The sequence below is a fragment of the Stenella coeruleoalba genome (assembly GCF_951394435.1).
Source record: "Stenella coeruleoalba genome assembly, chromosome: 7".
In the NCBI taxonomy this organism is placed as follows: domain Eukaryota; kingdom Metazoa; phylum Chordata; class Mammalia; order Artiodactyla; family Delphinidae; genus Stenella; species Stenella coeruleoalba.
Genome location: NC_137153.1, coordinates 102,383,394 through 102,409,533, shown reverse-complemented (window position 1 = coordinate 102,409,533; position 26,140 = coordinate 102,383,394). Strand labels below are relative to the sequence as shown.

At 43.1% G+C, this 26,140-nt stretch overlaps 1 protein-coding gene across 6 annotated transcripts in view; it reads left to right on the top strand.

Annotated features, from left to right (window-relative positions):
- The window catches only part of FKBP15 (FKBP prolyl isomerase family member 15), a 55,117-nt gene extending 29,344 nt beyond the window's left edge, over positions 1-25,773 (top strand). For 2 of the 6 annotated variants that reach the window (XM_079926303.1, XM_079926301.1), the window contains 16 exons: positions 343-450; positions 2,860-2,962; positions 3,448-3,554; positions 5,035-5,149; positions 6,530-6,639; positions 6,948-7,055; positions 7,578-7,672; positions 8,531-8,633; positions 11,589-11,760; positions 13,674-13,810; positions 17,534-17,689; positions 18,440-18,592; positions 19,558-19,686; positions 20,301-20,408; positions 20,721-21,364; positions 22,778-23,674. In XM_079926303.1, the coding sequence (XP_079782429.1) occupies positions 343-450; positions 2,860-2,962; positions 3,448-3,554; positions 5,035-5,149; positions 6,530-6,639; positions 6,948-7,055; positions 7,578-7,672; positions 8,531-8,633; positions 11,589-11,760; positions 13,674-13,810; positions 17,534-17,689; positions 18,440-18,592; positions 19,558-19,686; positions 20,301-20,408; positions 20,721-21,364; positions 22,778-23,075 (2,646 nt within the window). In that variant the 3' untranslated portion in view covers positions 23,076-23,674. Of the gene's footprint in view, positions 1-342; positions 451-2,859; positions 2,963-3,447; positions 3,555-5,034; positions 5,150-6,529; positions 6,640-6,947; positions 7,056-7,577; positions 7,673-8,530; positions 8,634-11,588; positions 11,761-13,673; positions 13,811-17,533; positions 17,690-18,439; positions 18,593-19,557; positions 19,687-20,300; positions 20,409-20,720; positions 21,365-22,777; positions 23,675-24,330; positions 24,731-25,488 lie in introns of those variants that run through there. The other 4 variants (XR_013829062.1, XM_079926305.1, XM_079926304.1 and 1 more) reach the window with 4 other exon arrangements.
- The last annotated feature ends 367 nt before the right edge of the window (positions 25,774-26,140 follow it).

Sequence of the window (26,140 nt, the reverse complement as noted above, 5' to 3'; positions counted from 1 at the left end):
CTAAAATGCCTCCCTCCCTTAATCTATACTTTAGTTTTTTTATCTGTAAAATGAGAATACTTATGCCTGGTAGGGAGACTTGATTGCAGTGAAGGCATACAGATGAAATCACTTTGTCCATTCCAACATATAGGGAATTATTTTTCCTACTGTTATTAATTGTGACCCATGTATGCGTCTAGGCAAGAAATCTTTAATTCTCATTTTCTAGAAGATAGTTTCAAATAGATAAGGCAGGGGGGACTTATTGAAAGATTTGATATAAGAGCCAAAAGACGTAGAGTTGACTGAAGGTAATGAACCTTGATTATAGTGATTTTTGTGACTTTCCTCTCTTTTTAGAATCCGGATACAGTCAAGGCCAAGTTGATCTCTCGGATGGCTAAAATGGGCCAGCCCATGCTGCCCATTCTTCCACCACAGCTGGATTCCAATGATTCAGAAATTGAAGTATGTCCCACTGGCTGTCTTAGAATGAATAGTGCAGATGTTGCTGTCTTCTGTTCTTTTAACTGAAATTATTGCTTTTTCTGCCTCTAACCCAGAATCATTATTTAGAGAGCTTATATTTAGAATGATACAGGTTGGTATTGGTACATGTGTTTCTGCTATAATTATCACTTCCCCTGAGACATGGAAGCAATTCTGTATATCTGCCACAAGAACTGGGCAGTTTTAAGTAGTTAATTTAGCTTTCTACTAAAATCTCTGTTGTCAGCAAACATCAGCCTTTAGGCAGCATGATGCCTGACCCATAAAAGAATGAATTCATATTTGTTGATTGAATGTTTAGATTCTCTTGGGAAATGTTGATTTTTCCACTGATGTAATTTAATATGAAGATCACACTGTTGTAGGAATTCCCTGGCAGTCCAGTGGTTAGAACTCAGCACTGTCACTGCCAAGGGCACGGGTTCAATCCCTGGTTGGGGAACTAAGATCCCACAAGCCATGAGGTGCAGCTAAAAAAAACCACTGTTGTATCTTTTGGCTTTGTATGTGGCATGATTTTTTTTTAATTAATTTTTTTTTGACTGCATTGGGTCTTAGTTGCGGCGTGCAGGATCTCTCATTGCAGCACACAGTCTTCTCTCTAGTTGTGGTGCGGGTTCCAAAGTGCGTAGGCTCAGTAGTTGGAGCATGTGGGCTCAGCAGTTGGGGCGCACGGGCTCAGTTGCCCCGTGGCATGTGGGATCTTAGTTCCCCGACCAGGGATCAAACCCATGTCCCCTGCATCGGCAGGCGGACTCTCAACCACTGCACCACCAGGGAAGCCCGGCATGATTTTTTTGAAGTTCAAAAATTTTATTGCAATCAGCTCTATCAATTTTTCCCTATGTTTTTTGCTTTTGACATTATGCTTAGAAAGCCTTCCCACTTTCAGATACTGTAAACATCACATGTCTTTTAAAAATATTTATTATTATATGTTTAGGTCTATTATTTCATATTTAATCCATCTGGAATTTGGTGAATGGTGAGAAGTAACTTAATTCCAACTAAGTTCTTTTCCCATTGGTTAGTTCCTTATTGAATAAAATAATTCTTTCTCAACTGAATTGAAACACTTAACAGTGATTAATTTTTAGGATTCTTTGATATTGATGTAAAACAAAGCAAGCGTGATGCTTTTGAGGAAAAAAATTTTCAAAATAGGCTTTTTTTTTCCACAATTTTGTTTTATTTCTTCACGGAAAAGCTCTGTGTAGATTTAACATTTTAAAGGAAGATAGGATTTCTGGGATCTGTTATAGGATTGATTTTTATCGGTTTCTGGAAATGAAATTTGGATAAGATAATATTCTTATTAAAATTTTTAGGTGAGAATTATTCATTGTAGAGTAATGTAAATTAAAAAGAAACATATTTAACAAAAAGGACATTCTTTATATGTTATTTCATAATCTGATTTTTTAACTTAATGTTATATCATGAACATTTATGTTAATATCAGTAATATAAAAATAGTAAATAAATAAAACAAAGCTTTATCACCTTTAAAGATAACCCAGTGCTGTGTTACATTGATTTATCATGATTCCTTTCACTCTGTTGTTAGACATTCAGGTTGATTTATGTAATGATGTAAAACTGGGATGCTTTTCCAGAAATGCAAAATACATTTCTGAGAATATTGGGAAACAAGAGGAAGTTCTGAAGTAAAAGAATGTCAAAGAGATTTCAGCCCTTAAACTGTAGCGTAGCAGATCACAGTCACTGTATATTGTGCCTCAAGTTTTTCTTTTCCTTGAATGAATCAGGAAGATGTTTGTATGTTAACTTTGTTTAGAATTATAGTAGGGACCAACATTGTTTGGCTTTTATGAAGAGAAAGAATGAGGGGAAAATACTCTAAAACTATACTGTCAAAAACAGCATCGTAATGAGGCACAGTGAATCCTACTCTATCTGATTTTCTGTGAGTACCTTGAGGTCTGTGTATATTATTTGGCAGAAGAGAAAGCCTGCATTATTCCCTGGGTTTCCTTGTAAGAGGCCCTAATTCTGTGGAAACAGACTAGGTCAGTCTGAAGGAAGCTAGCTGCTGGTTTGCAAAATGATACATTATGGGGAGCAGTCACTCTAGCTGCTTCAGACAAAATAACATCAACAACTTATACTGGAAATTAACTATGATTATTTGATATAATTTACAGGGAGAAGGGATCCTACTCCAGTATATAATAGAGTGCTTTCTTCCCATAGCCCACACCTTCAACTCTTGCCTTTCTGCTTGCCTTTCCTTCCTCTTCTTTGCCTAAAAGCACTGGTTGTAAGCAGGTTTAGGGTGGACAGTCACCCTCAGTCTTCAGTTAAGGACCCATAGACACAGTAACCAAAATGCTCATGCTGTTGCAGGACGTGAATGCTCTTCGAGGAGCTGGGCAGCCTATGGTGACTCCGTCCATCCAGCCGTCTCTTCAGCCAGCCCATCCAGTGCTACCACAGATGACCTCACAAGGTAAGGAACCTCTCTGAGGCTCTGTGGCCTTGAATTGGGTCGGTACCAAAGTTGTCATCATTGTTCCTTAAAATGTTAGGCTGCATTGTTTTAGTATTGAGAACTGAACTAGAGTATAAAACTTGTCAGTTTGTCCCTGGGTAGGGCATTTTCAGACCTGGAGATGTATTTGGTCTGCTTGCTGTGTCTTCTGCTGTGTTGCATTGTCAGTTTTGGAAATTGGCACTCAGCTAATGAGCCATCTCCCTGTGTGTAATTCTGCACTTTCTGTCAGCTGATGGTGTCGAAGGTCTGAGTCACATGCACCTGAGCATGCCCAATTTCCTTCCACTAGCCCATTGCTGAGACTCCAGTAGAGCTGAGTTTAGGAGACTAGGTGAGAGAAGTGGTCAAGTCTGAAGGGTGGTGATTTGAAAGGTGATAATCCAGACTTGTACCAAGAAGCAAGGGATGGATAACAGTGAAAACTTCTTGCTTTATCTTAGCACCTCAGCCATCTGTTTCTGGGCTCCAAACACCGTCTGCTGCCTTGATGCAAGTTGCATCTCATGATTCCCACTCAGCTGTATCTGGAAACGCCCAGTCCTTTCAGGTAACAACATTTTTAAACCGTATCAGTTATAAGCTATAATTGATTATGGTTCTAGGCAGTCTCTTTTCTTCTTCTTGCATGATTTGTACTGTACCAGTTCCTCACAGAGTTTATGATTTTTCTCCTTCCTCAACTCCTACTTTCTCATGTCTAAACAAGCAAGGGATTACGTGCCTTATAGGTGGTTGTAAAGATTTTGTGCAAGAACAAGCAAAGCACCTGGCACAAGGCCTGGCACATAGTAAAAGCCCAAGCAATGTTTGTTTGTTTTCCTTTTCACACATGTCTAATTGAGGGCTATAGATTCAAGTCTTCTGTGTTCTCTTCTGTCAAACAGCTGATAGGCCAAGATTCTGCACTCCACTCAGCAGAACGGTTGTGGTGGAGGTCAATGGATGGAGGCTGTATGAAAATACAGCTGAACTCTTTGTCTAGTTATCCTCCAAAAGTGAGCTCTTAAAAGTAGGTTTTTTTCTGTTTTCACAGGAGGCAGTGGCAACAGCCTGTCTGCCTCTGCTGACTGTTTGCCTGGACAGTGGACTCTTTCTTTTGCCCTGACACATTTGATGGTTAAGACTTAACTCCCCATGGTAACAGACTCTCACTTCCTTGGTGATTCTTGATGGAGGGATCAGAGTGATGGTGGCCAAGTTATGCCCCTTTAGGAAGGGGTGTATCAGAATTGAGGAAAGTCCTACGTGGCCCTCTCCCCACTCCTGAATGGGCCTAATGGAGAGTTATATCCTATAGACTAAGATTCTTTTTTAGTAATGGATGGGTGGTTATACCAATCCCTGGAAATGAGCTGGATTTCCTTAATTCAAGGAAGAATAACCATCATCACTAAAATGATAGCTGCTGTTTATTGAGCATTTATTGTCTTCCAGGCACTTACTTACGAGCTGTTAGGAACTTTACCTATATATCGCTTCATTTAATCCACACAACAACCCTAAGAAATGGTATTATTATTTTCATTTTATAGTTGAGATGGCTGAGGCTCAGAGGAAAATGAGAGCTCTTGGTCATACAGATAAGCATCACAATCTGGAAGGGGAGAGGCATCCTTTGGAAACTGGTGACTTTAGTTTGGAATCACAGTGAACACCTCTTCTTTTACCTTAATGAAACCAAGCATCGTTTGCTTAGTTTTAAATTTTTTTTAGAGCATCAATAGGCCCAATGGCCGGGGGATGAATTCCTACTTAATTAAATCATCACAAGAGGACTGGGGAGTGACCTGAGACACGCTTCCCTCACTCTCTAGGTATGACTTTAGTGACCAGGCATCACTGGATTACATACATGACTCTGCTGCTGCAATTATTACCCAATACCAAACCCTGGTCTCATACATCTCCAGCTTCAATAAGTTTGAGTCTACTTCCAGTTTATCTACTTTATTCCATCCAAGACAAATTAAGCAGAAAAGAGAGATATGACTGTTTTATAAGCCATCTGTAACTTGGCATTTTCTCAGCCCTATACAGGTATGCAAGCCTATGCTTATCCTCAGGCACCAGCTGTTGCTTCCCAGCTGCAGCCCATCCGGCCCTTGTACCCCGCACCGCTCTCTCAGTCTCCTCATTTTCAAGGTAGGAGTTTCTCATCTTTTGCTCTTGCTGTGCTTTCCTCCCTCCCATCCCTTTTTCATTTTGACTCCAGTAGATCTCTGCCCTTTTTTCTTTTCTTTTTTTTAAACAAGTTAGTTGAGGTATGACTTACCGTGCAATTCACTCGTTTTAAGTGTACAATTCAATGGGTTTTTTTAGGATGTTTACAGAGTTGAGCAACTATTACCATAATCCAGCTTTAGAACATTTACATCATCCCCACAAAAACCCTCATGGCCACTTTCTGTGTTTTGTTTCTTGCATTTTCTCCTGCCAGCCCTTTTTAATTCCTCTCTCAGAGTTGCTCTGTAGAATTCATAGCTAATAGTAAAAGAGTAAAAACATTGGAGGAAATTGGGAGAAAACATGATGACTGTTCAGTATCTCTGAAAGCTATTTTGTTAAAATTTTAAAGTTGTGAAAAGAATATACTTTTATAAAAAGGTCAAACAACACAAAAAGGTGTGAAGTGAAGTTACTTTTTTCCATCATTAAACCCCCCTGACCTTAGGAAACGGTCACTTTTCAGATATCTTGTATACATGTACAAGTGTGGTTGCCTAGTGTAAAAAACAAAGCAAAATCAAATGCACACAGCTGGGATGGTATCCTGCCTTCTTGTTCTGCAGGTGTCTTTTGTACAGTAATCACTTTGGGTATTAGGACAGTGGTAGGAAGAAGCAAGTATATCCCACAATGAAATGTATGGTCCTGGAGTGGTAAGGGTTTCCTGGGTGCATCCTTTGTCTGGAAGCCCTGCCCTTCTCCATCTGGGAAACCACTGAATCTGTCATCTCCTCTGTGAAGACTTCCTGTTACCATCCCTCTCTGCTCTCCTTCCAGAGACATAACTGTATACGTGTGTCACCAAAGAGTTAATCTTGCTTTTCTCTGTGCTTCTTTTGTACCTTGTAACCTCGTACATGGTTCATTCTTTGCACTTACAACACTCTGTTATAATGATCTGTTTACACGTGAGTCTCCTCACCAGACTGACCTTGCCAAGGGCAGGAACCGTGTTTCATTCCTTGCTGTATCCTTGGTACCTGGTCCAATACCTGGCATGCAGTTGGGTGAATGGAGAAGCAATCTGAGTTGCTAGTGCACAACTTGTGCCCTTGAACCAGACTGTATCACTTGATGCATTTTGCAGGAGGATAGCTGGTTATTGTTAGCTTTGGAGCCATTTTGCCTTTAACCCCTCTCCATCTTCTCCTGACAGTGTAAATCACCTACAGCATTTTCCAGTATTTGGAAATGTTCATTTCTTTCTTTCCTCTGCTGATAGAGCTGTTGGCTTTTCTTCATACAGTATCCTCTGCTACAGTTTCATAAGTTTCTTTTTGGCTAATGTCTGTTCAGGATCAGGTGACATGGCTTCATTTCTCATGACTGAAGCCCGGCAACATAACACTGAAATTCGAATGGCAGTCAGCAAAGTGGCTGATAAAATGGATCATCTCATGACTAAGGTGACTGAGTCATCTCATGACTAAGGGGCTGTGTTGAAAGTGGGGGTATAAAGAGGGGATACAAACAGGGAGCAACCAGGGCTATAGGTAAACTCTTCCTGGTTTCCTGTATTCATAGTAGTTAGTAGTTATTTCCCTAGAAGGGTCATTTTATTTGGGGATCCAGTTAGCAGAAGAAAACTCCTGCTTACATTGGAGATTGTCTCAGAAACTTAATAACCCCCTCAAAAAAGTAGTCAGACCTTGGGTAAATTGTATTTCTCCTTTTAAAAATGTCATGAAAAGTCTTTCTGACACTCCTTTTGTAGGTTGAAGAGTTACAAAAACATACCACTGGCAATTCCCTGCTCATTCCTAGCATGTCAGTGACAATGGAAACAAGCATGATTATGAGCAACATCCAACGAATTATGCAGGTGAGAGTGATCAAGAACAGAGCACTCTAATATGTATAAAATAGATAACTAATAAAAGAAAAGTATATCATTAAAAAAAAAAAGAACAGAGCACTCAACCTGGAGATCTTGCTGCTGCTCTCTCTGGAGATGTACTACTGTTTGAAACCTCTACTCCAGGAATAAGAGCATGTGATAAATGCCACACGGAGTTGGGAAATTCTGGAAAATCCATTATGGCTTAATTACTCCAAGTGACTTATCACTCTATTATCAGAAGGAAACATTTCTTTTTTGACTATATTCCAAAGTTCCCGCTTCATTTTATAGCCATTTATACATTTAGTCTATTGGATGTAGTGATTTGTATCCATCAGGTAGAATTTGATACATTGTTTTAAGTATTATATTTATGTGGACATAAGTTCTAGATTTTTCTCTCAGATATGTAATAGTATCATCTGGTGTAATAGTATCATCTGGTATTCCCTTTTATCTGGTGCTTCTCTCTTAACAAGTTAAACGTCATATATTTCGAATTAGGAAAATGAAAGATTGAAGCAAGAGATCCTTGAAAAGAGCAGTCGGATAGAAGAACAGAATGACAAGATTAGTGAACTAATTGAACGAAATCAGAGGTAATGACAGGTACGGGGCACTGGCTAGGATGGACAAAGAAGGGTTTAGTTTGTAAATGCCCAAGTTAAATAAGCATGTTTGTTTACAGAAGTTTATGTGTATTTCTGCTCTTTTCTGTTTCCTGCCTGTCATGTGAATTACTGCTTGTTGACTGAACGGATTTCAGGAGAAAGGGCTCAGGAGGCTGTGATGTAATGCACACCTGCGTTTGAATCCTGGCTCTGCTCCTCATTTGTTGTGTGGCTTTGGGCGTTTTATTTATTCCCACCGGCTCTAGTTTCCTCATCTGTAAAAGCAGTGTTAGTGCCTAGAAAACTCCTGATGTCCTCTTCTCTCTTCTGTGTGGGCTGACTCTTATTTTATCAACCAGAACTTCACTGATTTCCACATAAAACCCAAGCATTGTATAATTTTTCTAGATCCTTCTGAAAATTTTTTTTGTGGGGAGGGGTCAGGGGAACATGTTACAGCAGCATTTCACTTTAAAATATCCTCCCATATTTCTCTTCTCCAGTGTCTCTTGTCTCCCACATGGAAGGGGGAAGGGGTGTGGCTTTCTTTTCTTCCCTCCTTGTAGCCTTCATACTCCTGTCTCTTTCCTCTCTTATTTCCCCTCACCACACATGTTCAAATTCCCCTCCTCTTCATTCTTCAAATTGAAAGCAATTCACCCCGGTCCAGGTTCCTGCCTCCAAATTTGATTACTGCAGATCTTCGGAAAATAAAATGCTTTCAGATTGTTCCTGATGAAGGTATAGAGCAATGCTCTGATGACCGAATGTATTGATACATTGGGTTATACCTGGTATGCATTGAGTGCTTGATAAATGTTTTCTTTTTCCCTGTTTATTTCACAGGTATGTTGAGCAGAGCAACCTGATGATGGAGAAGAGGAACAACTCACTTCAAACTGCCACAGAAAACACACAGGCAAGAGTTTTGCATGCTGAGCAAGAGAAGGTAAAGTAACTGGGGAGAGAAAAGCCCAAGTCAGGATGTGTAGAGCCAAGGAGTGTCCTCTGTACGTCCTTACCAGTTTGCTTTTTAGAATTTTTGCCGTCATTGAGAAGAGAACTAGAAATCTTCCAACAGATTTTTAATATATCCAACATCCAGATTTCTGTTGTATAAATGTGTTACAATAAGTTGACTCAAAAACAATCACTGATGTTAGTAATCTGGTTAAGGTGAGGATTATACAGTTTATTAGAAACTAATCCTATTCTGCTGAAAAAATCAACAGACGATTTCTGTTATGCCACATAACAAACATTTATTGTGAAGTTTGAGACTGTTTAGTTTGCTCCTTCATCTGTGTCTGCCAAAGCATTTTAAAGTTTTGCTGTTTGACTTCAGTCAGTTCAGAATTAGGTATTTTGACCTGTTTCTGAAGTAGCTATAAGGAAGGAAGACTGTTGTGGGTCTTGGGTTGAGATGACTGCTTTGGAAGCCCCACTCCTCCTGTCTTTGCTCCAGTGACACTGTTTTTCTGAAATGAGTTCCTTCTTGTTTGGGCTCCCCCTCATCAGCTGGGACATCGCAACCCTTTCATCTGCTATTTTCTCAGATTTAAGAAGTGTTTTATATTTTGTATTTGAATTTTTTTGAAAACATGAAAATTGAGTGGAATGCACTTTATAACTTAAGAGCTTTTGAGTGATCTTCCACTCTGCTCGTTCTTTGGTGAGAGTGACCATCCACCCCACTGCCTCTCCTGTGGAATTCATCCCCTCCAGTGGTCTTAGCTGCTGCAAGGCCCTATGCAAGTGGTCTTCCCTCTGATATCAGTGAACTCTGGAGCCACGATAGACGCAAAGCCCTCTGAGCGTTGTGTTAGTTCAGTTTCTGTTAGGCCAGTTGAGGCAAGACAGTGAGTAAAACTTTGATTCTACTTGCGGCAGGTGAAAATTCCTCTTCTGCCTGGAAGTCCAAACTGTCATTGTCCTCTGAGTTTAACAGATGAAAAGCTAAGGCTGCTGAACAGCAAAAATAAGTATCTTAGAGCTCACTCTAAAAGTCGCATGTTACTAAAAAATTTATTCTGACACTTACTAAAACAGTAAGGAAGATTTTATTCAAGACTATTGCAATAGATGGGAGTTCCCTGGTGGCTTAGTGGTTAGGATTCTGGACTTTCACTGCTGTGGCCCGGGTTCAATCCCTGGTTGGGGAACTGAGATCCTGCAAGCCACACGGTGTGGCCAAAAAAATAAATAAAATAAAAAGACTATTGCAATAGGGAAGAAATGTTGAGCTCAGCTCCAAATACAATTAAGGGCAAGAGGGCAAGTGGGGAATTTACAGCCAAGGAGCAGAGTGAGGGGGGGGTCAGTGGATGGAAAATTACTAAGAGGAGACATCCTGGGTAGGGGGATTCTTACTAACGACAGGCCAAGGACTTAGACAGCAAAGGTTGGGATGGAGAACTTTGATCAGATATCAAGGGTAGAGATTCACTCTAAACTGACTTAGCAGGGATTCTTGCTAAAACTGGGCTGGTCCGGCCAAAGACAGGAGGGGAGAACAAGGTCATGGGCTTAGAGGAGCCTAACTTGAAGTGTGGTCAAGGAGAGAGACTTTGCCAGTGTACACTCAGATACTCATTCATAGCTTATTTCTTTTTATTTTGTACACAATTTGTTTTATTTCCCCCACCTTTAAGAGAGCCAAAATATCAGATTTTAAATGTAAGCTAGAAAACTGATTAAGGCTTTGGAATAAATGTTTAAAACTGAGGTAGGCGCAGTGAATACCCTAAGAAGGGACAAGTGGTAATAAGAAAGTAGACAGCAGTAAGAATGCATGTAAAGTATAGTGGTATAGGAAGAGTAATGGTAGTAGCAGTGTGATAGTATAGGAGAGATGGTCCAACCCCGTAAATACACTGCTGCCCAAAAATCAAAATCAGCGGAGCAGTTGCTCACTGCCTTTCCTGTCATCTGATTTCTCCTATTTTTTACAGGAGCACATCAATTCAGGTGAAATGAATGTAGTATTTGTCATTTGTTTACCATTCCTTTTCATCGACCATCCTTTTAATTATCATTTTCATCATCGCCCTTCATAAACAATATCTGTAGACACTTTTCCAGGGTAGTCATTTTGACTTCATCGGATGTTACTTGAGACTATTTAGCTCCTGTTTGGCCAGTACAGAGCACCATTTAAAATGCATTGAAAAAAAAATAAAATAAAATGCATTGAGCAGTCAAAGAAGTTGGAGTGTTCCCTTCTTTTATTACCACTGTTCTTCAAAGAACCCCCAAAGCAGTTACTCTCACGTGACCGATCTTTATAGTACTACTGTGGGTTGGCCAAAGAGTTCATTTCCAAGTGAACTCTTTGGCCAACCCAATATTAGTACAGTAGTGCTGGAGAGAAGTTGTAGCCTGAGAAGTGGATTGCCATCAAAGGCATTCAATTTAAAATTTAAAATACCCTTTTCTTGTTAAAAAAAAAATGCTTGTTCATTATAGGAAACTTAGAAAATGGCAGGAATACCATTTCTCATGTATCAGATTGGTGAGATTTAACAATAGGTGGTGACTGTATACCAAGCCACTGAGTATTTTTTCATAACACTATTCTTAATAGTTGCGTACAGGATAGATATATCAATTTGCTTAAGCTCATTTTAAAAATTATTTTGTGTTTCCATTGTTTGGCAACTATAAACAATGCTGTATCGGTCATCCTTGTAGCAAAATTTTTGTGTTCTTGCATAGTATTTCCTAAGGACAAAGTTTTGCAAGGGCATTCCTGAGTCAGAGACCTTGCACATTTGAGGGCTTGATTTGGGCTTAATTCAGGTTGAAGGTGGCCTTCGCTATCTTCCTACCAGTTCAGCCAGCACAGAGTATGTGAGGTTGGGCCATCACCATCTTTAAAGTGACATCGTACTTTGTTACTGTTCAGGCCAAGGTGACGGAAGAGTTAGCAGCAGCCACTGCACAGGTCTCTCATCTACACCTGAAAATGACCGCCCACCAAAAGAAAGAAACGGAGCTGCAGGTACAGCTGACAGAAAGCATGAAGGAGACGGACCTCCTCAGGGGCCAAGTCGCCAAACTGCAGGCAGAGCTCTCAGGTATGCCCTTGCTGGAGGGGGCTGGGATTTTGGCAATGTAAACTTAAAGAATTACACTGTTTCCTTCCTCCCAGTCCATTTGGCATAATGCTAATGAAGTTTGTGAAGGACAGAGCCAAAGGTTAAGGTGAACCAATATAAACCTATTACATGATTGTTTGGCATAAAGGACAACAAAAGAACTGACTATCCATTTAGAGTGGGTCAGTGGCCACAGTTCTGCTTTGTTTGGGCGAGTGTTGAGTATCCTTGGTACTTAGGATTGGCCTCATAGGCCTTGAAGAGTTCAACTAACTTGTGACTAACTAATCTAACTGAAGGGTTCCTTTAACTTGTGACTCAGTAGAAAATTAAGAAGCAGGTGCTTCCTGCTGCAGTTGCCTCTTTCCTAGAGCATGGATTGCAGTCCTTCAGCCTGGCACTCAAGGCCCCTCCACCTTGGCTTATTTCCTGTATGTTGCCCAATTCAACGTAGCTCTGGACATGCTAGCCAGCCTGCTGCTTCAACACATCCTGTATTTCTTGCCTTGCTTTTTATGCATGCTGTTCTCTGGACTTGGTGTGCCCACCATCGCCAAGATTTGACTCCAGTTCTCTCCAAAAACTGCCTCTTTCAGAAACTTTCCTTTTTTTTTTTCGAGAATATTTGATCTCCTTTAAAATCCTTCATCTCCGAGTGCATTATTATGCCCATTATCAGAGATAGCCTTTGATCAGCACTACTTATATGTGTTTTCCCTTCTAGAATGCAAGCCTCTGAAGGGCAAGGATGGTGTCTTTCTCATCTTTGTAAAGTCCTTCCCTTAGTATTAGTTTAGTGCCTGGCACAATGGTGCTGCTCAAGACATGGTGACTTGAAAAGCAGATTTGTGAAGACTGGCGTGTTGATTCATCCACCACTTTGTATAAAGAAAGACATGTGGAAGGCGCAGATGGGACCAGTGGGTGGGGTGTGGCTGGAATAGCAGCAGAGTTAGGAAAAAGCAAAATTAACTTGCCCAAAAAGAAAGCTAAAAAACACTGATGTCAGTTGGTGAAGTGATACCTTGAAGATAAATCCCTTCCTTTTTAGAGCATCACTTGGGTGCACTTGAGGGAAAATCTTAGATTTGAATGTTGTACAGATAGCCTCTTTTCTGTTTTTGTGGTGCTCTGTGACAGTTACCTTAAGGGCACCATAAGGATCTCAAAAGTCTTCCAACAAAATTAATTTTGATGCATGACATTTTTATTTTTTTATCTTTTATTGATGTATAGTTGATTACAACGTTGTGTTAATTACTGCTGTACAGCAAAGTGATTCAGTTATACATATGTGTACATTCTTTTTTTAAATATTCTTTTCCATTATGGTTCATCATAGGATATTGAACGTAGTTCTCCGTATTATACAGTAGGACCTTGTTGTTTGATGCATTACATTTTTAAGAAATATTCCAAATAGCTTTATTTGAGAAGGAATGTTTTGAAAGCAGACTCTTGGTAGAATGTCCCAGCTACCACGAGAGTTGAGAATGTCTTACCCAGGCAGTGAGAAAGGGCCTGGACCACTACTAAACAAAGATCTCAATGTGTTGAGTCCAGTGTGTTGAGATGATGACTGAAATGGAATTGTGGGAGTGGTAATATTCCGAAGGTGGTCTCTGACCGCTTGGAACATTTCTCTTCCATTTTGTATGTGTCGAAGGTGACATGTAGGTGCAGAGATAAATATGGATGGATGGGGGAGTCAGTTTATGGCTTGATAAACCTGCTATTGGTCAGTGAGGTGATGCTGGAAGAAATGAGTGGAAGAGGCTCGTGTGGTAGGGTTGGGAGATGATGGAATGCAGCTTTGAAGGCGGTGCTGGGATGCCATACAGCCCACTGCAGCTCTGGTTCTGTAGCCAAGTCTCTGTGCTGTCATATCCCAGAGCTCCAAGAAACCTCTGAGCAAGCACAGTCCAAATTCAAGAGTGAAAAGCAAAGCCGGAGACAACTGGAACTCAGGGTGACGTCCCTGGAGGAGGAGCTGACTGACCTTCGAGCTGAGAAGGAGTCTCTGGAAAAGGTAAGTTCTACATCTGAAGTTTCTCTGTTGGGCCCAAGTGGCCAGGGTTAGCTGTTTAATAAACATTTTTATTTTCCTTTTAAAAATTACAGTTGCATGTGCTCATTGTAACAAATACAAATAATACAGAAAAGTATAAGATAAAAAATAAAATTTATCTTTTCCGCCTCTCATACACTAGAGGCAACAACTATAAAAGATGTATGATTATTCTTCCAGATTGTTTTCTGTGTATATAATATATACATACACATACGTATATACATGTATGTATAAAATAAATATACATACATATATGTATGCTGATAACATTTTTAACAATAATGAGATCGTATTTATTTTTATTAATTAATTTATTTTTTATTTTTGGCTGCGTTGGGTCTTTGTTGCTGTGCGCGGGCTTTCTTTAGTTATGGCGAGTGGGGGCTACTCCTCATTGTGGTGCGCGGGCTTCTCATTGCGGTGGCTTCTCTTGTTGCGGAGCACGGGCTCTAGACATGTGGGCTCAGTAGTTGTGGCACATGGGCTGTAGAGCACAGGCTCAGTAGTTGTGGTGCATGGACTTAGTCGCTCCGTGGCATGTGGGATCTTCCCAGGGCTTGGACCTCTGTCCCCTGCACTGGCAGGCGGATTCTTAACCACTGTACCACCAGGGAAGCCCCTGGGATCATATTTAATACTTAAAAAAAAAAAATTGTATTGTGGCCATTATACTAATGAGAACTTTCTCATTCTTTTTTTTTTGCAGTGTTGATTATTTTTATTTATTTATTTATTTAAATTGGGGTATAGTTGCTTTACAATGGTGTGTTAGTTTCTGCTGTACAGGAAGTGAATCAGCTGTATGTGTACATATACCCCCTCCCTCCTGGACCTCCCACTACCCACCCCCATCCCACCCATCTAGTTCCCCACAGAGCACCAAGCTGAGCTCCCTGTGCTATACAGCAGGTTCCCACTAGCTATCCACTTTACACATGGTAGTGTATATATGTCAGTCCCAATCTCCCACCCCCCCTCCTCCGCCCTGTGTCCACACGGTCGTTCTCTACATCTGCATCTCTATTCCTCCCTGAAAATAGGTTCATCTGTACCATTTTTCTAGATTCCACATATATGCGTTAATATACGGTATTTGTTTTTCTCTTTCTGACTTACATCACTCTGTATGACATTCTCTAGGTCCATCCACGTATCTGCAAATGACCCAATTTCATTCCTTTTTATGGCTGAGTAATATTCCATTGTATATATGTACCACATGTTCTTTATCCATTCATCTGTCAATGGACGTTTAGGTTGCTTCCACCTCCTGGCAATTGTAAATAGTGCCGCTGTGAACATTGGGGTGCATGTGTCTTTGTTGAATTATCGTTTTCTCAGGGTATATGCCCAGTAGTGAGATTGCTGGGTCGTGTGGTAGTTCTATTTTTAGTTTTCTAAAGAACCTCCGTACTGTTTTCCATAGTGGCTGTATCAATTTACATTCCCACCAACAGTGCAAGAAGGTTCCTTTTCTGAACACCCTCTCCAACATTTATTGTTTGTAGATTTTTCGATGATGGCCATTATGACCAGTGTGAGATGATACCTCATTGTAGTTTTGATCTGCATTTCTCTAATTATTAGTGATGTTAAGCATCTTTTCATGTGCCTCTTGGCCATCTGTATGTCTTCTTTGGAGAAATGTCTGTTGAGGTCTTCTACCCATTTTTGGATTGGCTTGTTTGTTTTTTTGATATTGAGCTGCATGAGCTGTTTGTATATTTTGGAGATTAATCCCTTGTCAATTGCTTCGTTTGCAAATATTTTCTCCCATTCTGAGTGTTGTCTTTTCATCTTGTTTATGGTTTTCTTTGCTGTGCGAAAGCTTTTAGGTTTAATCAGGTCCCATTTGTTTATTTTTATTTTAATTTCCGTTACTCTAGGAGTTGGGTCAAAAAAGATCTGTGATTTATGTCAAAGAGTGTTCTTATGTTTTCCTCTAAGAGTTGTTTTTGTTTGTTTGTTTGTTTTGTTTTGTTTTGTTTTTGCAGTACGCGGGCCTCTCACTGTTGTGGCCTCTCCCGTTGCGGAGCACAGGCTCCGGATACGCAGGCTCAGCGGCCATGGCTCACGGGCCCAGCCGCTCCGTGGCATGTGGGATCTTCCCGGACCGGGGCACGAACCCGTGTCCCCTGCATCGGCAGGTGGACTCTCAACCACTACGCCACCAGGGAAGCCCCTCTAAGAGTTTTATAGTGTCCGGTCTTACATTTAGATCTTTAATTTTCATTCTTTATAACTACTACATAATAGTCTACTGTGAGGCCGTACCATAGTTTATTTAACTATTCACCTGTTGATGGATATTTATGTTTCTCTTTTTTCACTATTTCAAGCACTGCTGTTGTGGACATCTTTGTACTATATAACTATTTTTGCAAATTCTTTTGAGCATTTCCATAAAATGGATCACTCAAATTAGAATTGCTGCATTAGGAGGGAGACGCAAGAGGGAAGAGATATGGGAACATACGTATATGTATAACTGATTCACTTTGTTATAAAGCAGAAACTAACACACCATTGTAAAGCAATTATACTCCAATAAAGATGTTAAAAAAAAAGAACTGCTGCATCATAGAAGAGTGCTTAACATCTAAATTTTTGAAATAAATATTGCCAGATTATGCTTGAAGAGTTTGTTAGCTTACATTTCCAGCACTGTGTGAACAAGCCCATTTCTCCATAGTTTTTCCAACTCTGCACGTATCAATTTTTCTAATCTTTATAGTCTGATCGGTGAAATATACTATCTTGTCTTAATATGTTTTTGTTAGTATTAAAGCTTTTATATATTTAATGCCTATTTATATTTCTTCTGTGAATTCTTCTTAATGTCCTTTGCTATTTTATCTATTGTAATATTAGTTTGATTTAGACACACTATTAAAGGTGCTAATCCTTTGTCAGTCATAGATGTTACAAATATTTTTCTAGTTTACTGTTTTTTAACTTTACTAGTATCTTTTGATGTTTTATAAATTTAATATCAGGGTAATACTAGCCCCACTGAATGGACTGGGAACAGTTCTGTCTTTTTCTGTGCTCTGAAACAGTTTAAATATGAAAACAGCAACCTCTTTCTGAGGTTTTAATAAAACTCTAGTAAAGTCCTTTTGGCCTAGTGCCTTTTTAGGGGATAAATCTTGGTCTGTATTTTCAGTTTCTTCTATGATTTTCTCAGGTTTTTTAAAAACCAGTTCTTTCTGATCTTGGGGGCTGTTTCAGTTTTTCACTGTTCTAGATACTCCTGCAGTGACCGTCCTTGTAGCACATTATCTTTGTGAACATGATCTACTGCTTCCTTAAATTATAATTTGTGTAAATTCTGGGTGTGTGTGCGTATTTTGAAGGTCCTGTCACAGGATTCTGATTTTCCTACCAGTAGATTGTGAAAGTATCTACTTCCCTCTGCCCTCACCACTGTTAAGATATTCCCCATCTCTTCATAGAATGGTAGATAAAGCTCTTCTTGTTTTCCTTCTTCTTGTCACAATTTTTTTCTGCCAGTAGCCAAGAATGTTAAATAAATAGGGGAAATTAAATTGCAAAAATGAATTGTTTCCAGAAACGAAGTAAGGACCCAGTGATGTTAATAACTACCACCACCAACCATCACCATCTCCATTTATCCTCTATCAGACAACTAGAGCTGATGATGGTTCTCTTGTTCCTAAGAACCTCTCAGAAAGGAAAAAGAAGTCAGCTCAAGAGCGCTGTCAGGCTGAGGAGGAGATAGATGAAATTCGTAAATCACACCAGGAGGAATTGGACAAACTTCGACAGCTCTTGAAAAAGGCTCGGGTGTCCACGGACCAAGCAGCTGCAGAGCAGGTAATGGGAAGCTGAAGCACTTTGGAAATAAAAGGAAGGCATGAAGGACTCAGAAAAGTTTCTAGTTTCTTCTTTATCCTTTAGGGTGGGATTTCTCATAGTTGATGGGCTAACTTTGGACAAAGGTGGAAGAAGAGCCAGGAATCGAATGGAGAATCTTCTTCCTTTTTTAAAGCTTAGTGAGAATTTTACTATAAGTAAAATATGAAGGAAAAAATTCTTTATAAAAACATTCCAGACATAAGGCCAAAGTCCTCACCCACCAGACACCATCCTTCAGGCACATTATCGTCCTTGAAAAGAAGGGACTTATTTAGGTAATTAGGCAGGGAAACCAGGGATGGTGGCAGTACACAGCTGGATCTCTAGTCCGTTTGACAGCAGCCTTTCTTTTGGTAAGTTCCTAAATTCATGTTTGCATGTTCTTTAATTAGAGTGAATTGGTGCCCTCACTTTGATCACCTATGGGAATTTGGACAAAAATAAGTTTCTTCTGAACCCATAAAGTTTAAGGGCCTGGATCCTGAAAAGTATGATCATACTAGGGCCCTGCCTTCCTGGGACGTGTCTAGACAGTCACACCTTTACCTGGTTGGAGTACCTTTTAGAGTCCTAGCAACCAAGGTCTTCCAAACCGTTGTTTCCTTGCTAAATCTGGGCTCTTAGCTTACTCTTTTTGCCTTATTGAAGATGGGCTTCCTTAGATGCGACTGGACCCCCCAGCATACGGGTATTACTTTCTCTTGGCAGCTGTCTCTAGTACAGGCTGAGCTGCAGACCCAGTGGGAAGCCAAGTGTGAACATCTGTTGACCTCTGCCAAGAACGAACACCTGCAGCAGTACCAGGAGGCGTGTGCACAGAGAGATGCCAGGCAGCAGGAGCTGCTCCATCTTGAGGAGAAGGTGGGTGTTTTCCCTGGACTTAGACAGCCTGGTTAATTTGAGGCAAACAGGTTGTTCAAGTCTTGCAGATCCTTTTGTACCTGAAAGATGTTAATAGCTTGAAAACAGAATCATACTTGCTCAGCTCTCCAGTTTATCAGTAATCTTTCACATACTCATTTGGGATGACAGGTCAGTGACCTAGAAACAGCAGCACTCATGATCTGGACCATGTTTTCCATTATAATCTGATCCTTCATTTATTAAGCAAATATTTATTGAGTGCCAGTTGGGTTCCAGACACTGTGTTAGGGAAAGGAACTCTCCTCAAGAATCTTACAATCAAGGAAGGGAGACCGAGGAACAGAGATAAGGATTAAATGCTGTGAGACCCAGAAGAGGAAGTGCCTAGGGGAGCACGGCCAATAAGGACAAGGAGCTTCGGTGAGGTGGGGAAGGCTGGGGGCGGCGGCAGAGGCTCTGGGCAGAGGCTCTGAGGTGGGCTGGAGCACAGGTATGGTGGAATCATCTGGCATAAAAATGAGAGAGAGAGAGGGATGGCTTAGCGCCAAAGTCCTCATATCTGGAGGTCAGTTTCTTAAAGTACCCAGTTGAAAAGAGGAAGGCAATCTTGTAGGTGAATAGGTTGCTTCTAACGTCCACTGTTCATATGTCTGTGTGACTAGGGTTATCAAACCCTGCCCCACCCCCGCCCCGCCTTTTTATTTTATTCTTGACCTGATGAGGAACAAGGCAAGTGACCTTGTTGGTAAAGAGGAGATGAAGTTGTGAGTTGAGATTGAGTGATGAGGAAATGGAGTGCCCTGAGTCAGCAGGCCTGGGTGGGGGCGGAGAGTGTGGATGTCAGCAGACCGAACGAAGTGAGATTGACACTTGAAGCTTAGGATGGTTCTCCTCCTCCTGGGTTTCCTGACCTTCACCTGGAAGTCCAGGTTCCAAGGCCACAGCCACAGTCTGTTTTGCAGTGTTTAGCCCTCCAGGCCCAAGTCACAGCCCTGACAGAGCAAAATGCACAGCACATCAAGGACCTGGAGAGCAAGTCCCAGATGTCTGGGGTTGAAGCTGCTGCTGCTGCTGCTGACCCCTCAGAGAAGGTGAGCTGCCGATTTCGGAGAAGTGAGCCATGTCATGTCAGGGGATTGAATGTACACATCAGGCGCTCGGAAAGAACTTCTGTTAGTTTGTTGTGTTGTTAGCTTTTTTCCTAACTTTATCGATCTCCCACTTATCTGACTTAAGTCACAGTTAACCCATTGAATCTATCTCTTTGGTGGCAACCCCCAAAGGGCCTTATCCTGAGGCTTTGACAGATAAGGGAAATGTTTCTAAATCACAGGGGAGGAGTGGGAAGTGTGCCCAGCATCTTCTAGCCACTAATCCTCATAGCCCATGACAGCTCTAGTGGTGGCCACGGTGGGAGGAAAGCATCAGTGAGTGGTCTTTGAGCAGTCTTGGGCACACAGGCCACAGCTTACCCATCCTTCATAGCCCTCCTCTCAAGTGCTGCTCATTATTGAACATTGTCCCCTCCACAGTGACAGCCTTAGGTGTCTCAGTCATTGACCAGCTGTGTCCCACTGTAGAGTTCTAAGAGGGCTTCATTTTAGCCTTCCAAACCTCTCTCTGGAAGTTACATGCATCCCTTAGTCGCTTGATTTTGGCAGTGTACATTTTGGTACTGTTTTTCTCTCCTCATGTCGTCACTCAGGTCAAGAAGATCATGAACCAGGTGTTTCAGTCCTTGCGGGGAGAGTTTGAGCTGGAGGAGTCTTACAATGGCAGGACCATTCTGGGGACCATCATGAACACTATCAAGGTACAGCTGGCTCTCGATTGTTTCATCGAGATGGGTGTCTTGTTGCTCAAGTACCGTCTAAGGGATCCTGCATAAAAAAATGATTCAAGGCTGTTCATCAGTAACTAGGATGCCTGGAATGACTTACCTGCACAGATATGGACAGCCTCCTTTGAGAGGAGGAAACAAAGTCATTTGAACTGAAAAAAACTAACTGAAAAACAAAGTCACTTGAACTACATGACCAGTTGTGTTAATAGGAGAGCTAGGAGTGCCTAGGAGTGCCTCTGTTTCCAGTCAGTGATCCTCTCCTCTTTCTTGGCTTTTGAACAGATGGTGACTCTTCGGCTGTTAAACCAACATGAGCGAGAGAAGGGAGAGAGCAGCAATGAAGAAGAGGAAGAGGAAGAAGAAGAGGAGCGACCTCAGAGTGCTTCCGGACAGTCTCAGGCACCCTTGAACAGGGAGAGGCGGGAGCCCCCCATGGTGCCGTCAGAGCAGGTGGTCCAGGAAGCTGCCCTGCTGCCTCCTCAGGCCCTCCCCACTCCCCAGGCTGATGCACAGAGAAGGGAAGGGGAGCCCTCGGAAGCAGAGGCGCGCTCAGAGATAAAAGAACCGGCTTGCCTCCCCTCCCGAAGAGCTCTGGGGCCCCCAACTTCAATTCCCCCTGCGCCTCCAGGCCCTGTGACTGTGGACTCTGCGGGTGAGGAGGCGCTGGCAGCCAGCCCATTGGGAGATGCCTGTGTCGGGGAGCAAGAAAGCTCCACGAGACTGCCCCTGACTTCAGACCCCGAGAAGGTGGACCCGCTGGCTGTGGGGCCTGAAAGTCCAGGAGGAGAGCCTCAGGCTCCAGAGCTCCAGAAAGACGAGGATGGCACTAGCTCCGCTGCTCCCTCCCAGGAGCCGCACGGCACAGAGGCAGCGTCTGCGGCCGTAGGAGCAGTGCCTGGATCCGAACACCGTTCTCAGCATCCCAGGTGTGTCCCCTGGGCAGAGTTTCAGGAACAAGGCGGCTGCGTGTGGAGGTTGTCTCTGGTTTTTCCAGGGCTGGTGACTCATCCTCAGAGCCTGGCTGGCCGATTTGCTTACTCATTCATTCATTCATTCATGCATGCATGCATGCGTGCATGTATTCGTAATAGGCTCTGTGGCAGGCACTGTGGTAGTGTGGGTGGCAAGGCAGAGTTCCTGAGCTGAGGAGCTTACAGTCTGGTGGAAAGACAGACAGACTCTTACACAGTTGAGCTCGAACAGCGCAGGGGTTAAGGGTGCTGACCCTCTGTGTGTAACTTTACAGTTGGCTCATCCCCAGATTCAGCCAGCTGTGGGTCGAGTAGTACTTTAGTACATATTCATTGAAAAAGTCTACATATAAGTGGGCCTGTGCAGTTCAAACCTGTATTCTTCAAGGGTCAACTGTATGTTACAAATGCATGACAAATGCTTCATAAAAAGAAACAAACAGGGTGTCTAATAGAGAATAAAGGGAGAGTTATTCTGCATTAGACAGAGTGGTAAGAGGGGCTTATTCTACTTTAGATAGAGTGATTAGAAGGAATTATTCTACTTTAGGTAGAGTGATTAGGGAAGGATTCTGAGAAGGTAACATTTAAGCTGAGACCTGAAGGATGGATAGAAGCCTTCCCTGCCAAGAGTGGGAAGAAGCATTTGCAGAAAGCAAGAACAGCACGTGCAAGGCCCTGCGGTAGGAGGGACATGACACAATCAAGGAAGAAGGCACAGTGAGTGGGAGGAGAGTGGTGTTATGCTGAGGTTGGAAAACTCAATAGGAGCCAAGTCATGTGAGATTTTGTTGTCACTGTTGGAAGTTTGGACTTCAAGTGCAGTGAAAAGCTATTAAAGGGGTTTAAGCAGAAGGGTGCCATGGTCTGATTTACCGGCTTTAAAAGATCGCTCTGGAGACTTCCCTGGTGGTGCAGTGGTTAAGAATCCACCTGCCAGTGCAGGGGACAGTTTCGAGCCCTGGTCCAGGAAGATCCCACATGCCACGGAGCAACTAAGCCCGAAAGCCACAACCACTGAGCCCGCATGCCACAACTACTGAAGCCCACACGCCTAAAGCCTGTGCTCTGCAGCAAGAGAAGCCACCCCAATGAGAAGCCTGCGTGCAGCAGCGAAAACCCACTGCAGCCAAAAATAAATAATAAATATAAATAAATAAATCTATTTTAAAAATTATAAAAAAAAAAAATCGCTCTGTAGGTTATGGAGGGAGTCAAGAGTGCTGGGAGGCCAGTGTGGAGAGGGAGGAATTCCTGGGTGATTACCCCAGGATTCTGTTGGATTCTTAACCCAGAGCCTGTGGGCATTGTGGCCTGGAGCAGAAACAACATTTTCCTATGACTTGGTTTTCCTGATTTTTCTTTCAGTCTCTCTGAGGATGAAGAGGATGAACTGTTTAAAGGGACAACTCTGAAAGTTCCCAGGCCCAAAGCACAGGCTGAGGAGGAGGATGAAGACGAGGTGGTAAGGAAGTCCCAGGCGCTGCCAAGTCCTCACACTGCTCCCTGGGGGCCCTTCCCTGCTGGCTGTGAGAAGAGGAGTGGAGTCTGTTGGTGGCCCTCTCCCTGGGCTCTGTGCTCAGGGCCCTGTGGGAGCAGGCTTGGGGTTGGGAGGGGGCAGCTCTGTAAGCATGGTGGGGGTGGTCAGATACCACTTTATTCTTGACAAAGGACCACAGTCTCCATTCATGCAGCAGTGGTTTCTACTTTAAGTAAAGAAAGTCGGGCTGCTTCGTCCTGTACTAGAGTGCTGAAGCCTCAGGCTTCCTCAGCTCTGCTAAGGGATTATATTTTAGAATTGGAAAGGACTTTGATGATCTTCTTGTCTGGCATCCTCATTCACAAACAGACTGAGGCTCAGAAGGATGATTTACCTAAAGCCAAGAGTGAGTTAATGCAGAGCCAGGACTACAACCCCAGGCTCCTACTAAGACCACCTGTTTCTAAGCATTTTCTGCTTCATCAGCCTGCTTTCCAATCAGCTGCCTTGTTTTGTCACAACATCCCTGGGCAGAAAATGGGTTAAGCCCTGATAGCGTAGCCTCACTTCTCGGGAACTACTCTGGCCCATGATCAGTCTTCACGGGACCATCCAAAGGGAAGGCCACCAGAGCAGAAGGTACCTTAGTAGAGGACACTCAGTGTGCCTTCTCCAGCATCAGTCCCCGCTGCCCCCATGGGACCTGTTCCCTGCCAATCCGGAAGAAGAAGGCCAGGGGCTCAAGTCATGAGAAGAGAGGAGAGTTTCCTCGGAGGCCCCTTAATCCCCCTTATCCTCCTACCTGATTGGAGGGTGTGAGGGAGGGAGGGAGACTAGGGCTAGGAGGCTGTGGCCCTGGGTTCCTGGGGTTTCTTCATCTTGGGATTCTCCACTTGGTCATGTGGCCAAGCCTCTGAACTCGACTCTCTCTCAGATGGTGGGGCCGCGTCCAGAGCCAGACAGACCGCCTCAGGCCACAGCGTCATTTTTTCAAATGTGATTGTATTCTTCCCTGCTTCCCTTCATCCTCCTGCATCCTCTTCCCTGAGGGCTGTCTGCTTCTCTGTTCCTTCATCCTACTCCCACTTTGCCCTTTGACCCTTCCTTTCTGACACGAAATGTGTAAGTTACCACATGAGAGGAAACCTGTCCAATCAGTACACGTTTCTTAAATAAATGACAAAATTAGCCAAACAAAGTTGGTCTTCTTGTTTCTGTGTTGAAAGATTGCCTCCCTTCTCTGACTGCTTGTCTCAGCTTTTCTGGAAGCCTAGGGTTTGCTGGCCTCAGGGTTGGTCCTTTCAGTAAAACCCTAACCAGCAACCTCCCTTCCAACCTGGAGCCGGGAACAGATGCTGGTCACTTTACCTTGCCCAGGCGGGAAGTCCATCTGGTGGTGCAGGGACAAGTGAGGACTGACTGCTCTTTCCTGTTTTGTCAGAGCATGAAGGGACGCCCGCCCCCAACACCCCTTTTTGGAGATGATGATGATGACGAGGACATTGACTGGCTGGGATGAAGACCCAGGAAACTGGTGCAAAGGTTTCTCTACCAACCTTTCCCTAAGCATGATTTTGCACATCCAGCCCTGGGTCTAGACGAGCCACAGGGTGAGGTGAAGGTGAGCATCCTGAGGACAGTAGTTCAGATATCTGAGTTAGCCGATTTCTGAGCTCCCGCCTGGCCAGGTGAAGCAGAGTGTGAACCTGTCTTCAGAACGCTGGGGTTGTCAGCAGCCCGCCATGGTCCTGCCTCAGAGTCCCCCATGGAAGAAGGGCTGGGGGGCTCCCCTTCAGCCAGTCCCTACAAGAGTCCTGCCCACTCCCAAGCTTTTTATTCTCTGAACTCTCAGACTGATCTGCCTCTCAGTACTCAACTGTGTCCCAGCAACAAGACCGTCACCTGGGGTTAGGTCTCCCTGGTAGAAGCGAGGGTGGAGTATACCATCTAAACCCGGTTCAGTTAACAGCCTTGCCTGCAGTCCTGGGACATATATCTTTTCTCTGCCTTAAAGCTGATATAAGAGGGTCAATGAATATTTGAAATTAACAAAACTAAAATAAATGTTTGCAATGAAACTTGACTCAGGGTGAAATCGAATTTGGTTCTGAGGGCAGTCTGTGCTCTCTGGGAATCTAAGGGTAGGAGCTGTAACAGATCTGGGTTGGTTAACATGCATGAAAGCATTGTGCCATGTTCCCTTTGGTACTTAACCCTGGAACTTTTAGGCTTTCAAAGAAGGTCACCACTCTGCTATCCCAGCTCATCCCAGCTACTTTAAGGCTCAGGGCAGCAGGGTTGTCTGAGGACCAGTCCTGTCATCCACTGGCTCCTGCAGGTGTAGTCCTACACCCTAGGAAGCCATGCAGAGAAGGTGGGAGGGTCCCTGTGTTCTCTTGTCATCCATGATGGCACCTGAGAAATTGAGTCTTCACTTTGAGAGCACCTTCCATTCCCTCTGAGTTTAGGCCCAGGACTAATGTAGGGAATACTGAGAAAATATCTGTGGTCATTTTACTTATTCCAGGATTTTCTAAAGACCATGCAGCAGGTCTTCAAAAAGTAGAATAATTTTTGTTTGTTTTTGTTTTTTTTGCAGTACGCGGGCCTCTCACCGCTGTGGCCTCTCCCATTGCGGAGCACAGGCTCTGGATGCACAGGCTCAGCGGCCATGGCTTACGGGCCCAGCCGCTCTGCGGCATGTGGGATCTTCCCGGACCGGGGCACGAACCCGTGTCCCCTGCATCGGCAGGCAGACTCTCAACCACTGCACCACAGGGAAGCCCAAAAAGTAGAATAATTTTAATAAAAATGTTCCCTGATTTAAAATGTTTATAAGATAGGAACCTGAATTCCACTCCATCTGACCTGACATCGTCCTTTTTGATGACAGCTTTGAGTGTGTCTCCCATTTGTGGGCCTGGGAGGCAGTAAAACCTACCATTTACTAAACTTTGTTGTTCAACAAATAGGCACTGTTGTGGAGTACTTTACCCAGACTGTCTCACCCCCAGCAACCCTTGCAGGAGACACTGTTGTCCTTGTTTTATAGAGAGACTGAGGCTTAGAGAGGTAAAGTAACCTGTCCAAAGTTACATAGCTAGTAAGCAGCAGGACAAGAATTCAAATCCTGGTCATTGGATTCCGGAGCCAGGGCTCTTGGCCACCCCAGCAGCATTCATCTTGGGTTGAGGGAGGAGGGCAGTGATGTTTGTCAGAAATACACGCTCAGCCTCAACCCTCATCTGAGT